The sequence below is a fragment of the Cygnus olor genome, chromosome 3, assembly GCF_009769625.2.
Source record: "Cygnus olor isolate bCygOlo1 chromosome 3, bCygOlo1.pri.v2, whole genome shotgun sequence".
Taxonomy (NCBI): domain Eukaryota; kingdom Metazoa; phylum Chordata; class Aves; order Anseriformes; family Anatidae; genus Cygnus; species Cygnus olor.
Genome location: NC_049171.1, coordinates 62,599,771 through 62,613,087, shown reverse-complemented (window position 1 = coordinate 62,613,087; position 13,317 = coordinate 62,599,771). Strand labels below are relative to the sequence as shown.

Sequence of the window (13,317 nt, the reverse complement as noted above, 5' to 3'; positions counted from 1 at the left end):
TTTTGGGGAAGATCCTTTATTATTTTAATGAAGGTAATTTATCAGAAGTTTTAGTTTGTACCAGGAGGATGTACAGCGTATTTTAAACAGAGTGGAAGATGAGTCCGTGGTTGAAGCTGAGAACAAAACCATGTTCGGTTGACAGGGAAGAGGGACGAAGTGCTGAAGGGAAGCACACCAGACACCAAAAGCACTCTGGAAAGGAAAAAAAATGGCGGCGCTGCCTCCCCCTCCCCGCCCGCCTCCCGCCTCCCTCCCGCCTGGGGGCGCTGCGGCGCCGGGCCCCGCTCATCCGGGCCTCGGGGAAGCGGGGCGGTGCCTCCGAGCCCCGCCCACACGGCTCCAGCCCCACCCCTCCGGCCGGGCGCAGGCGCGGGGAGGGGGGCGCGCAGGCGCGCCGCCGTGTGGGCGGGCCGGGGGGCGGTTGGCGGGGGGAAGGTGCGGGCGGCCGCTCGCGCGCGGCGGCGGCGGTTGGCTGGGGGCGCGCGGCGGCGGCGGCCGGTGGTGGCCGGGCACACCGACGGGCAGGGCCGGGCCGAGCCGAGCCGAGCGGCCCCGTGCGCTCTCCGGTGCCCCCCCTCCGCCCGCCCGCCCCTCTCGCCGCCAGCCAGTGGATGCGGGGAGGCGGCGGCGGCGGCGGTGGTGGTGGCGGCGGCGGTGCGGTGCGCGGAGCCGGTGGGTAAGATGGAGGGCCTGACGCTGAGCGAGGCGGAGCAGCGCTACTACTGCGACCTCTTCTCCTACTGCGACACCGAGAGCACCAAGAAGGTGGCGTCCAACGGCCGCGTCCTGGAGCTCTTCCGCGCCGCGCAGCTGCCCAACGACGTGGTGATGCAGGTAGACCTGGCGGCCCCCCGCGGGGCGGCGGAGCCCGGCACCGCCCCGCCGCTACTGCCCGCGGGGGGACGGCCCCGGCCACTCCCTTCCCTTCCCTACCCTTCCCTTCCCATCTTTTCCCTTCCCTTCACCGGGCTCGGGCCGGGGGGTGCGGGGCTATTGTCCGGGGCCAGCCGGCCGCCGCCACCTGAGGCCGGGCGGGAGGGGACGGCCCAGCCCTCGCAGCAGGCCCCGGGGTGAGGGGGAGTCTGGGGGGGGGGTGTCCTGCAGCTGGTGGGGGCGCTCGGCCTGTTGGTTTGCCCCCAAAAGGGTCTGGGGGGTGTGGGGGGAGGCTGGGCCCGCAGCCTGCCGGTGAAGAGCAAGGCGGGAGAACAGCTGGGTTCTGGAACAGCTTCTGTTCCCGGCAGGTATTAGCTGTAGTTATCAAAATACTTCCAACAATGAAAAATGGAGTGCTAATAGTGACGTAAGTCCGCACTTGCAGTATGTGTACACAGACTTGTAACGCTATTTCCTTGGCCAAGTAACATCTAAAAGGTGGTAGTAGTAGTACAGAGCCACTGACATAGAAAAGTCTGCTCTGGTGCGCCTCTTGTAATCACTTGAGGAACGCGTCCCCGGTGGACCATTCATACCGATACCTCTTTGCAATAGTTTGTGGCTTTTGGAGTACCCTGTGTTCAACATGTTTTAGGGTGGCTCAAAATAACACATTAATTACAAACTTCTTTTGGATACAGCTTTACCCACAGTCCATTCTGTCTTCTATGCAGTTATGTCCTGTTCCTAGTGAGAAAAGCTGCCCTTTTAACAAAACACCGAAGTTACTGTAGTCAGAAATACAGCACACAAGTTTCAGCATTCAGCAGTTGAGTACCAGATTTCAGGAGAAAACTTACCCTTAACAAGGATTACTGATCTCTTTTGGGCCCATAAAAGCAACTTGTTTAGTTGAAAGGAATTTAAGGTGCCCTGAATCATGTACTCCACCTCAGTATGAAAGATGATAGTTGTCGGCGGTTGTGTTTTTAAATGAAGTAGCAGTAGTGGGGTGAATAAGAAATGCTTCTTACTGGTAAAACTAGTAATCTTTTATTTGATGACTTGTTAGACTGGACTTAATGGTTAGAGAGTCTGCACGTTCAGTATTAGGAATGAGGTTTCCCAGGGGCCGCCCACTGCTCCTTTTCGCGTGTGGCCAACACGTTACAGAAGAATCATCCTGAGAAAGTGAATGTTTACATGTTTGTTGTATTTAAAATCTCTTTTTCCATAAAGCTTGCGTACTTTTTCTACACTGTGACCCAGGCTCATGCTGGAGATTTTTATGCAGGGATTTAGTACAAGAACTTGGAGACACTTTGAATTTTGAATGGAAGTGGCCGCAGATTATATCCTTATCTGTCGCAAAGGAGGTGAAATATTTTCTTGCCAAGTGGAGTGCATCATGAAGGAAAGAGAAACTACTCAGGCATCATTCCATGGGCTCTAAATAAGTGAACTTAAGAAGCAGACCTGGCTTCTCTCTGTGGTGATCTCAAGGAAAACCTTGCCATTAAAACAGCAAACAAGATGTTAGATTGCTTGAGGAATGAAACTGTAAATAATGCAAAGAAGGTCAAAATGCCCTTAGTAGTTTGACCCATTTAAAATGTCTTGCGCAATTGCTATTGGTCACCTGTGAAGTACTTTGTATCTGAGGGAGAGAATCTAGTTGCCTAGCTCTTCTTCCTACTCATTGAAATATGGCTGCACCTCTGCTTAATGCACACGCGGTGGGTGTTCTTTTGAGGGAAAGTGTATTTGTTCCTTCAGAAGCTGTGAATGTGCAACTAAAAACTCAGGATGATACAAGCTTAAGAGATAATGAAACCCCATGATGGAGGTGGAATTTTACTTTAACCACACGGTACCGTGTTCTTACTTGTTCATTTGAAGCACCTGATGTTTGTGAGGGAAAGGAACTTGATTCAGGTACCCGATTTTTATATAATCCTGGAATGCAAGTGGAGTGCTAGTCAAGTGAAATGCTAAGTATGTTGTAGGTATACAAGAGTGCAAAATTGCTGCTCTTCAAACTTGCAGGCGCCAGGTAGTCTTGAGGAACTACAGGAGTTTTTTTCTCTTCAGTGCTATAGGTCTGTAGATACCTTTGAATAATCTAGAGTTGATCCTATTGAAAATGAGCATGTGTGACTTAATTGCATTTTTAGACCCGTAACTTGTTTTGTTCCCAAGTCTGTCTGGGGGCTGTTTGCACATGCAACCTGTCCTGCAAGAAGCTGTGTTTGAGTTTTCTGTCTTGCAAAAGGAAAATTTAATACGTGATCTTATAATAAGTGTTCTTAATCATTCTCATTTCTGGCTCCAAGGGATACTACCGGCTGTCTGTTAAATGGGAATAAATGAACATGCGGAAGACTGAAGCAGTTATGATTGGTGTATATAAATCATATGCTCTCAAAGCAACAAAAAACTGGAATGAAAAGCGGAGCCTGCCACATAGTATGCATCCGTGAAAGGACAGCCTTATCGTTACCACAGCGTAAATACCACAGACAGCCTTACAACCTTAACTGCGCGTGTGAGGACACCGGCCTTTCATTAACCTGTATTTCTGCCTTTTTGTGCACATCCTTGAAATGAGCATTCAGGTGGAAGATTTGCATAAAATGGTGAATAAAAGTGTGTGTGTTGAGATGACAAGTTGGGCTGCTTCACAACAGTTAGGAGTTTTAAAATTGCTCTCAGGGCATGGTTCCACTCCGCAGTTACACCAGTCCTGTGGTGAGCTGCCACCGAAGGAGGTGGTTCGGTCTTCCCCCGGCCACGTGCTCCTGCTGCTTCTTCCCCTTGTACAGACACCAATGTCCATCCAATGCTGTTCTACTACACTGGTTCCAGGGGCTACACAGGCAGAAAATCACAGTTTTTGTTGATTTTTTTATCTCTGTATCACCTAACGGTGAGGTTGAATGGATGTTAGCACTGGCACAAAGAAAGAGGCAGGAAAACTGTTTGCTGACAAAGGAAAAGAGGGGAACCTTCCTCATTTATAGTTGCTGGGTATTTCAGTTTTGACTTAGCACGAGTTTCATGGTAGCTTAAACCACCAGAAGTTGGAACTACCTTATTCTTTTGAACATACAGTGAGCTGGTTCAGGGGGCTTGTTTAGCCAGAAGTTTTGTCGCTTTTTTTTGTTGTTTTTTCGCTTGTCTCAGCTGCCTGATTGATGGCTCAGTTGCCTGTGCATTGGTGTTTATGTTAGCAAGCAATACAGCGCAACACAAGAGATGCCGAGGACCTGACACTGTATATGCATTTCACAGGCTTTGCTTTGACAAAGTTCTGGCATGATGTCTCAGCGTGAGTGTAAGCGGGAGTTCATTAGGTGCATTCCTAGAGTGCGCCTTCTAGGTTCACTTCACACAAAAGAAATCCAGTTGCCTGTTCTGAGGTGGTTCCCGAGCGTGAACCAGAGCAGCGGGGGTGATCAGAAGATCTGCTTCAAAAGTGCTTCTCACATCTGACCTAAAATACTAATGTAGGTACGCTGTTCAAGTCTGTTCCTGGTTCCTCTGTGCTAGCGGTGAAGTTGCTTGTAAAAGCTATGGTCAGACAAAAGGGGGAAAAAAAGAGAAGTTCATTATTTGTGTGTGGGATTAGTATAGCAGCTGTCCCGTTTGTTTGAACTTTCACTCTTTGATTATGAATTATAGAAACTTCGCAAGACAAGAATACGATCTGTTGTGCATATAATACTCATCTGAAATAAGTGAGTCAAAGCATCTCACTTTAAAATTACAGCATTATCATTAAACAACAAATGTTTAATGCATGTACTTTTTCGAAATCTAGTGAACTGTAATCTTCAGTGTTGGCATTGTATACCGTACTTACCCAACTTCTAATTCTGTGTTACAAAGTCTTTGAAATGACAGATGAATTATACAGTTATGCTATTTTTTTCCAATTACAACTGTGGTTGCACTAACTCATTAAAAACATAATATTAAGCCTATTTTAGTCTTTGTCTTGTTTGCCAATTTCAGGCATGTTTCTAAGGAGTCTTTACAGACAGATTAGTTCTGATCATTCTTGTGTCATTGGTAAAGAAATTACTGCCACTGCTTGCCTACCTCTACCCTCTGTCAGAGTTTGCTTCCTTCACATGGAAAATTGTAAGAAAGTGCATACCTGGGATGCAGCTGCTTCACTGTAAGGTCCAGAATCCGAGTGTAAAGCCTAATTCGTCAGCTACGATTTCTGTCTTCTGTTGTTCTTGGGGTGATAGCTTTTGGCAAGCACGGGGAGCAGAGAGCATGGAATGGCAGTTTCCGAAGGTGCCAGAGTTCACCTGTCGGCACGGGGTGCAGTTACAGTTGGAATTGCAGTCCACAGGCAGAACATGGCAAAATGAAATGGCAGGTTCTTGGGTTTGAAATGTTGGCTACTTTGTTCGAGGCTGGGTATTAAAGAGAACAGCAGTCTAAGAAAATAAAACTTTGTTCAGGGTGATTTTGTTGTTGCAATTAATGTTTCAGTGAACTTCTCTACACAAAGACTACCTGTTTATCAGATCAGTAGAATTTACTAAACGCCAACTGCAACTGAAAGCTGAGCCAGGGCATGCTTAGGTTTACCTGTGCGGTGGAGACACGCAGAAGACTACTTAAATTCAGCAAATTAATCAGAATTATGATATTTTCAGAGCTGGTGGGGTAGGAAGTTAGAATTTCTTGTGCAGTGCAAATCTGTACCTTCCTTTCAACTGTTTGGATTTGGAATATATTTAAAAATTTATAGCACTTTCAGATCTTCTCAAAAAATGCATGCTGTGTAAAAACCATTCTCCTCCTAATAATGATCTTTGCATAAACTGCAAACAAGCCCAATTTTAAAAAACAAGCCCAATTTTCACTTAATTGCATCCAACTGATACACTTTGGGGTTGTATTTTTTTTAGTGTAAAGCTTACAGGTTTTCTGCATTTTAAAACAAAATTAGATTTCTTCTGAGGCATATTTGTAACAGCTGAGTATTAAGGCATTCTTCTAGTGTAGAAATATATGATTATATTACTACTAATAAAACTGCTATTTTTTTGTTAGCCTGAGCAAGTAAAACTTGCATCTGTAGCCCTTTATAATTATGATGATATGTAATCTATGTAAATAATCTATATCATATTTATTTAAGGGACGTTTGTATGTGCTTTGTATGCCAGTTCTCATTTAGGAAATGAGTTGTTAGAAATCTTGTAAATAGAAGCAGTGCCTGGATCTACAGCTAAGAACATTCAATTTGTGAATTTTATATCTTTTTCCTAAAATGCTGTTGTGGTGGAGTATTCTTCTTCCAGCTGAGCAGTAAGTTAGATTTCTTTCTCTGTAAAGATGAGGTATTTAAGCAGTCTACTTCTTGCTAATGCCAGAAGCGATGCCTAGATTTGTATCCTGTGCATTGTGCTTTGCATTTTCTGTAGAATTCTGGTAAAAATGTTTTGCGTGAATGCTGTTACCTTCATAGAGACTGTGCTGGGCTGCAAATCAATTTCTCTTTGCAGTTAATTAGTTTGAGTAGTCTCATATCTCACTTAGCATTTAGTCAGAGAATAATTATTGTTTTTCAAACCAAAGGCAGGAAGCTGATGGCAAAACTTCAGTACTGTAGATAAGGTCTATTAGACTTGCATTTGTTTTCAGCTGGTTTCTCAGTGTAATTGTTTTTAAGCTTTTGAAATTGACTGGAATTCATAATGTATAGTCACTTCCGTAGTAAATGACCCCTTCATAATTCCATGTGCCAGCACAGCATTCAGCTAATTTTGAGTGTCACAGCTCAGCTTTGTTTGAAGACAGTTTTTTAAATGTGCCATCAGAGCACAGTAGGGGTGATTAATACCCATTAAAAATCAGGAATTAGGTGATCTTTAAGGTCCCTTGCAATCCAAACCATTCTATGATTCAAATATCAGAGCCTTTTGTGACAAATGCATCTGTCTTAGAATCAAGTTAACAAGTACAAAACTTGTAAACTTGATGTTTTTCCTGTAAAGATGATTCTTTAATACTAAAGTTTTGAGGACTTTCCACATGGGAGCAACATATTGTCTGTCAGACTTTTTTTTGCTGGAGTTCCAGGAATGGTTACCAGGAAGACGTATTTCGTACTTGTTCTCTTACCTTTATCGTTTCTTTAGACCACAGGGATATTATTAAGGCAGCAGTGTTTTTCTTTCAGTCAAGCACTAAGGGAGCTGGTTCTTGCGTTTGTGACCTGTGATTTTCCAAGTGGGGTTGGTGTCCAAAGAGTTAGATTATCCCTTGCACTTGTTATACAAAAAGTACATTAAAACTTAGACGTGCCTGTCTCAGTATAGAAACAGTGTTTTGATAGGTTAAAGGACTTGGAAAAAAAAACAGTCTGACCTGAATTTCTGGAACGATTAACTTACGAGATCTAAAATGCTCTTGAAGTATATTATCAGAGCAGCTAGGAGGCTCCACTTTAAATGCGTCTCTTTCAACTTCAGTAACCCCAGAAGAGAGTGACCAGCACTGGGCTGTACAAAATCTAGCATTGGGTGCTGACTTACTGCTGCTTCAGAAAATTAGTCATGATTGTGTAGAAAAGCCTGTTCTTACAGCAGTGACGCGTGCAACTTGTTTTTCAGAAATAAAATGTCTTAAGTCATTTAAGAACATAGTGTTTGTTAGTAGCTCTAAGTCTCAAATAGAGCCCTATAAATGTGCAGTTCTTAGAATTTTAATTAGGTTTTGTTTCAACTTTGGTAGACATTAAGGCTTGTAGACCTTTTTGGGAGAAGGAAAGCAGTGCAAAGCTAAGAAACTGATCAGTACTGTCAGGTTAATACTCTGAGGAAAACAGACATAGATGGGAGAGCAGCACGAAGTAGCGGGCACAGTAGCTTCATGTGAACTTGAAGAAGTGCTCAGGTATAACAAGACTGATCGAGCAGTCCTGTTTGGCCAGGCCACTGTGTCTCCACTAATTCTGGGATGGAGAACGTCTTAATTTTCATTTTACATTAGTGAAAAGCCAGTAGGTTGTGTTCACTCTTTGAGGCTTTTCTGTTTCATGTTTCTTCTGGTGTAGTGATGAAAGATGACTTTTGGTGAAAATACTAAAGTCCAAAAAGTAAAGAAATAACTAACAAGGAATATCAATCAGTGGAATGTTTCAACCATATATGAGGTCTGAAAGGAATCAAAATCAAATGCATGCTGTTTTGTTCAGCATTTAGCGATTTCGAAGAAGTTTTGCAGTTGCATGGCAGGAACATCTGCAGTTAGAACATCCACGTGACCTCCCATGAAGAAACTTGCAAGATTTATTATTGTAGTAATACTTTGAAATGCTAAATATATTGCTGTAAAATGCAATACTTCTTCATTACCTGCTGAAGTTGTCTGCTTTTTCAGTGCTTGTATTGATGCTTTGGCTGTTATCATTTGTTCTAGAAAATACAATCACTTGAGTATGATGGAGTCATCCTGGGAGTCTCACATTGTCACAGACTGACTCAGTCATTGCGAGTTGGTGCTGAAGTGTGTGTTTCCTCCTCTCCCATTGCTTGAATTCTTCATGGCACCACCAGGAGAAAGGAGAGAGACATCCTTGTTTTGAGGGGAATTCTCCATAACCTGGTGTGTGAATATATTTCCTCTATCTATAGGTGGTTTATTTGGGCAAGGCATACAGTACTTTGTGGATCTTGCAGTGACGTTCTGTTCAGTTGCCTCATTTCTACCTTTTCGGCACCTCTTAAATGCAAAGCACACAACTTTCTGAAAGCTGCAGCCTTGCGAGAAGTTTAAAGGCAAATGAACAAATCATTGCTGCCAACCACATGCTCCCATGTGTCTTGTAGCTGCTGAAGTGTTTATTGGCTTTAAACTAAAAGGATTCAGTTTAATAAAACAACAGATAACTGTCACTTTTTGCAGGCTTACTGAGTAATCACACTGCGATCAGACATGAGAATCAGCCAGTGCTCAGGAAGGGGGAATTGTGCAACTGAGAGCAGAGAAGGAGCCACACAACAGTGGTGTGTCTGAGGGAAGAGTTATTTAGGTTAAGCAGCGATGTAAAATTGCATAGGAAGAGGCAGGTATGTGGTGCATCTCCTTTTAAAAGAACCTCTCATTCAGTGTCAAGAATTGAAAGTGGCTTTTCTGGGCTGTGTTTTGCTGCTTCATTTTTCTTTTTATTCTGAAATCTCCTTGCTGCTTTGTTATTGTTGCTGATCATAGGTACCTTTTTCACATGAGCACCTGCTCTACCAGAAGAACAGCGGTAGAGAACATCTTGGGGGCGAGCAGAGAGCAACTCTACCTTCAGTTTTTCCAGTCTTCCAGCTATGGCTTTGTACTCCTTTACTTGGGAGGACAATAGTTGCTTTCTAAGTGAGTGTTCATCTGTCTATCTGGATTTTCCTTTGATCCTATTAACCAAGTCAGGAAGGATATGCTTCTTTGTCCTATTTTTGAGGATACTTGGCAATAACTGGTTAAAGAGTTAGCCCTCTGGGACAGTCTGTGGCTCTAGATCAGTAGTCTTTGGAGGGAGGCCCCCTCCAAATCACCATTTTGAACTTGTGTAGTTCAAACACGTGTGCTCCAGGCAGGCAGCACCAGTTCCCCTGCGGCCTGTGGAGAGGCCCCTGGTGGAGCAGGCTGTCCCCCTGCAGCCCATGGGTCCCACATGGAGCAGATCTCCACGCTGCAGCCCGGAGAGGAGCCCCTGGTGGAGCAGGAGATCTGGCTGGAGTTGCTGCCCTTGGGGTATCTTTGCTGGAGCAGTCTGCTCCTAAAGGATGGACCCCATGATATGGACCCATATTGGAGCAGTTCTTGAACTGCAGCCTGTGGGAAGCCCCCTTCAGGAAGTATGGCATCCCATGGGAGGGACCCAAGCTGGAGCAGGGGAAGAGCCTTGAGGATGAAGGAGCAGCAAAGACAAAGTGTTTGGGACTGGCTGCAACCACCATTCCCCTGCGCTGCTTAGGGTGAGAGATTGAAGGGGGTGGATGGGGAGAAGGTGTTTTTAGTTTGCTTTTAATTCTCGCTGGTCTAGCGTGTTACCAGTAGGCAGTAAATCTCAGTAATCTCCCTACACTGAGTCAGTTTTGCCTTTGATGGTAATTGGTGAGTGATTCCCCTGTTCTTACCTCAGTCTGTGACCTTTATCATATTTTTTCCCCTCCATTTGAGAAGGGGGAGCGAGAGAACTGTGGTGGTGCTAAGCCTACCCATCAGTGTGAAACAATGATAAATAATAAAGACGTGTGAAAAATATTGATTTAGAAATGAAGGATCTAAAATATGACCGGTTCAAAAATTAGTACAGTATGTGAAAACACTGAATTAATTTTTAGTTGTAATGTTCAATGCATTCACTTCTTAAAAGATACATTTATTTCATGTGTATGTCAGAGCAGAATTTCAGATGTTCAGTGCTTTTTGTCTGCTGCTTTTCTATTAACAGAATGCAAGCGTGACTCCAAATCTGCTGACCCTTATTCAGGGAGTCGACACCCTTGTTTTACAAATTCCAAAATACTGGAGCAGAGTCATTCCTCAGAATTAAAATGCTGGCTCATTTTTATAAAAGCTAATTAAATTCTTTATTTCTGACGTGATTAATTCTGGAACTTCTGAATCATATGTATGTTTGAACCTGAAATGACCTGTGGAATGGGAAAGTTTAGCTTTATCCATAGAGAACTGATTCTCAGAGCTAATGAGTAGGTTTTTCTTATTGCTATTTGTTGCAGAATATATTCCATGAAAGTACTCTAGCAGTCTGCTTGCACCATGGCTACATGCAGTGTGTGAAAATCAAGGACAGATAAGTATGTCTCTCCATATATAGAGACAGTAGGAGACAAAATAGTTCATTGCCAGAGTGCGTGCATCTTCTTGGAAGTACTCCAGTGCTATTGGTTCTGTTTCTTTAAAGGCCTGTGTTCTGAAGCCAGATTTGTGGCTTTGACCGAGATCCCTCTTCTTGCTATGGTCAGTAGGACCTGAAAGGAAGACCTTACTATTCGTTGTGCAACAAAGTACGTCACTGTCCCAAATATACCCGCAGGTGGGAATTCTTAGTATCAACTGAGTGTACTTAACGCTATATGTAAGTACCTAATAAAATAACTATGTATTAGATCTAGGTAATATTATATTTGCTGTTCAGCACATGAATGTTTTCTACTTCACAGTTACTGAATTAAATATAGCTGCTTCTTCATAAATGCATTTTGCAATGATCTTCAGGTAGGTTTAAGTCTGTTTAAATATGCCAGATACTGCTAATAGTGGTGAAGTGTAGAATCCTGAGCAATAATACTAGGACTGTTTCGCTTAGTGGCAGTTTGTTTGTCCTGTCTTCAGATTTTTCTTCCTGTGTGCCAAGGTTTGTGGAGCCCTGCAGGGAACTGGGTCAGAGACTTGGTTAAAAATAACTCATCGGAAGGAGGATCTCTTGTCAGTTCTCTGTCTTGTTCTTACTACACGGTGCTGTAAACAAGTCTTGCATCTGAGAAGCTGCCTGTTGTCAAGTGAGATTTTTCTGAAGGAAATTCCCAAATTCTTAATAATAACTAATCGATGTTGTTTTGTCAAGCTGATGATAGCTGAGAGAGACTAGTTGGAGAGCTGTCAGGCTGGAAGACAGTGGTCTGCAGTTAGTGAAATAGATCCAGTTAAATGAAGTCACAGAAATTGATCTGTTGAAGATGACTGCAGAACAAGATTAGAAGGTAACGAATGTCAGGAAAGATTTATTCAATTCAGAAAAAAACACAGGAAATAGGTGGTCTTAGGTCTTCTGTGTACGGGGATGGTCACTGATTACAGTATAGGTTACTAAAACATTTTTTCAAGTTCCCTTATACCAAATTACATTACACTGTCAAGTTATGGTTAATTTTTGTTGTAGCTGAGTTGAGTGGATTTTGTGACTTCAGAAGAGCACCTTTGTATGACAGCATATTCTAGTACCCAATATGAGGCTGTAGTGCAATACTTTTAATTTGGACAGTATCATGTCATTTTCTGTTTAATGTTTGTCCGCAAAGAGCAAAGCTCTTCGTGTCATTGGAGATATCAAAGGATACTCATCAAAGAATGACTGCATATGGGAGACAGAAATAACACTATTGACACAATGTTTTTTATTTTAAACTGTGAATCAAAATCATTCTGTAATCATAGTTGCATTTTTATTAAATTACTTAAAAACAGAGTACAGGTTATTCTGTTTTTTATTTTTTTGTCTGAAGTGTAGATCCTTAGCTTGTTTTTGAATGTATTGCTTGTTTTTCATTAAAAAATTATGGTCAATACATGTAGCAAAACTGGAATATCATGTACTGAGTACTGAAGCACCAGTGTGCTCATATGGTCTGGTTTAACTTTAGTTTTTACAGTATCTGATACAAACTTACGAGAAAACTTGTGTTGCACCTCTGGTGCATAGTTTATAGGATATAATTCCTGGTAATTGTTTCATTTAAACCTAAGAGAAAACTTTCTTACTCTAAGGTTTACTGAACACTGGCAGAGGTTGCTCAGAGAGGCTGTAGAGTCTCCCTCCTTGGATATACTCCAAACACAACTGGACATGGTCCCAAGCAACCTGCAGTAGCTGAGCCTGCTTTGAGCCAGCGTGGTTGGACTGGATTATCTCCAGAGGTCCTTTCCACCTTCAACCATTCTGTGATAATGTGCATTGTTTCTTTGTGTTTATGATTTAAAAAAAAAAAGGTTTATACCAATAAGAAAATGCAGTCACAACAGGACTACTAGAATACTCCAAATTAATAATCTGTTTATAAAATTGGGACCAAAATGTTTATTCTGAATCCCAGTTCTGCTTCTTTCTTAATATCCATATGTGATTTGTATACACGTATCTATAAAGTAAAAATAACTTTGTGTCTATATGCTTTTAGTGGGTATCAGACTTGTGTTAACATCCTAGTTAGGTTGACATGTTACAGAAGGTCCACCGGAGATTTTGTTCACTCCCTCCTCTCACCATCCACCATGTGTGTTGTCACTGCCAGCCTTGAGAAGTGCCTCAGTCTTGCTTCTTACAGCCCTCTTTTATGGAATGGTTAGTTCTTTAGTAACTCTCTCCAAGCAGGTGAAAGATTTTTATCTTTACTATGTAGGTGGCATGCATCTTATTTCCTTTACTGCCTTACCGTTGAAGAAGTTAGAAACTGTTGTACTTTTGTATAAATAATGTTTACAGATTGTGGGCTTGATTTGCCTTGTAAAAGAGCCTGGATGCATGGGACTGTGATAATCTGGGAAACTTTCCCAGAGAGGTTTTCTGAGGTCTGAGAGGTACATTTTGATAGATGTGATTTGTTCCACTTCACCTGGATTTCTAAAAAAGTTCTCAACCTTTCATTTTTTTCAGTTCACAATCATTTCCAAGTCCAAGGA

The 13,317-nt window shown here is 42.8% G+C and overlaps 1 protein-coding gene across 12 annotated transcripts in view; it reads left to right on the top strand.

Moving 5' to 3' along the window:
- The first annotated feature begins 479 nt into the window (after positions 1 to 479).
- The window catches only part of REPS1 (RALBP1 associated Eps domain containing 1), a 66,855-nt gene continuing 54,017 nt past the window's right edge, over positions 480 to 13,317 (top strand). For 7 of the 12 annotated variants that reach the window (XM_040551482.1, XM_040551479.1, XM_040551478.1 and 4 more), the window contains exon 1: positions 481 to 837. In XM_040551482.1, coding sequence (XP_040407416.1) covers positions 685 to 837 — 153 coding nt within the window. In that variant the 5' untranslated portion in view covers positions 481 to 684. Of the gene's footprint in view, positions 838 to 13,317 lie in introns of all 12 variants that reach the window. The other 5 variants (XM_040551481.1, XM_040551476.1, XM_040551475.1 and 2 more) reach the window with 2 other exon arrangements.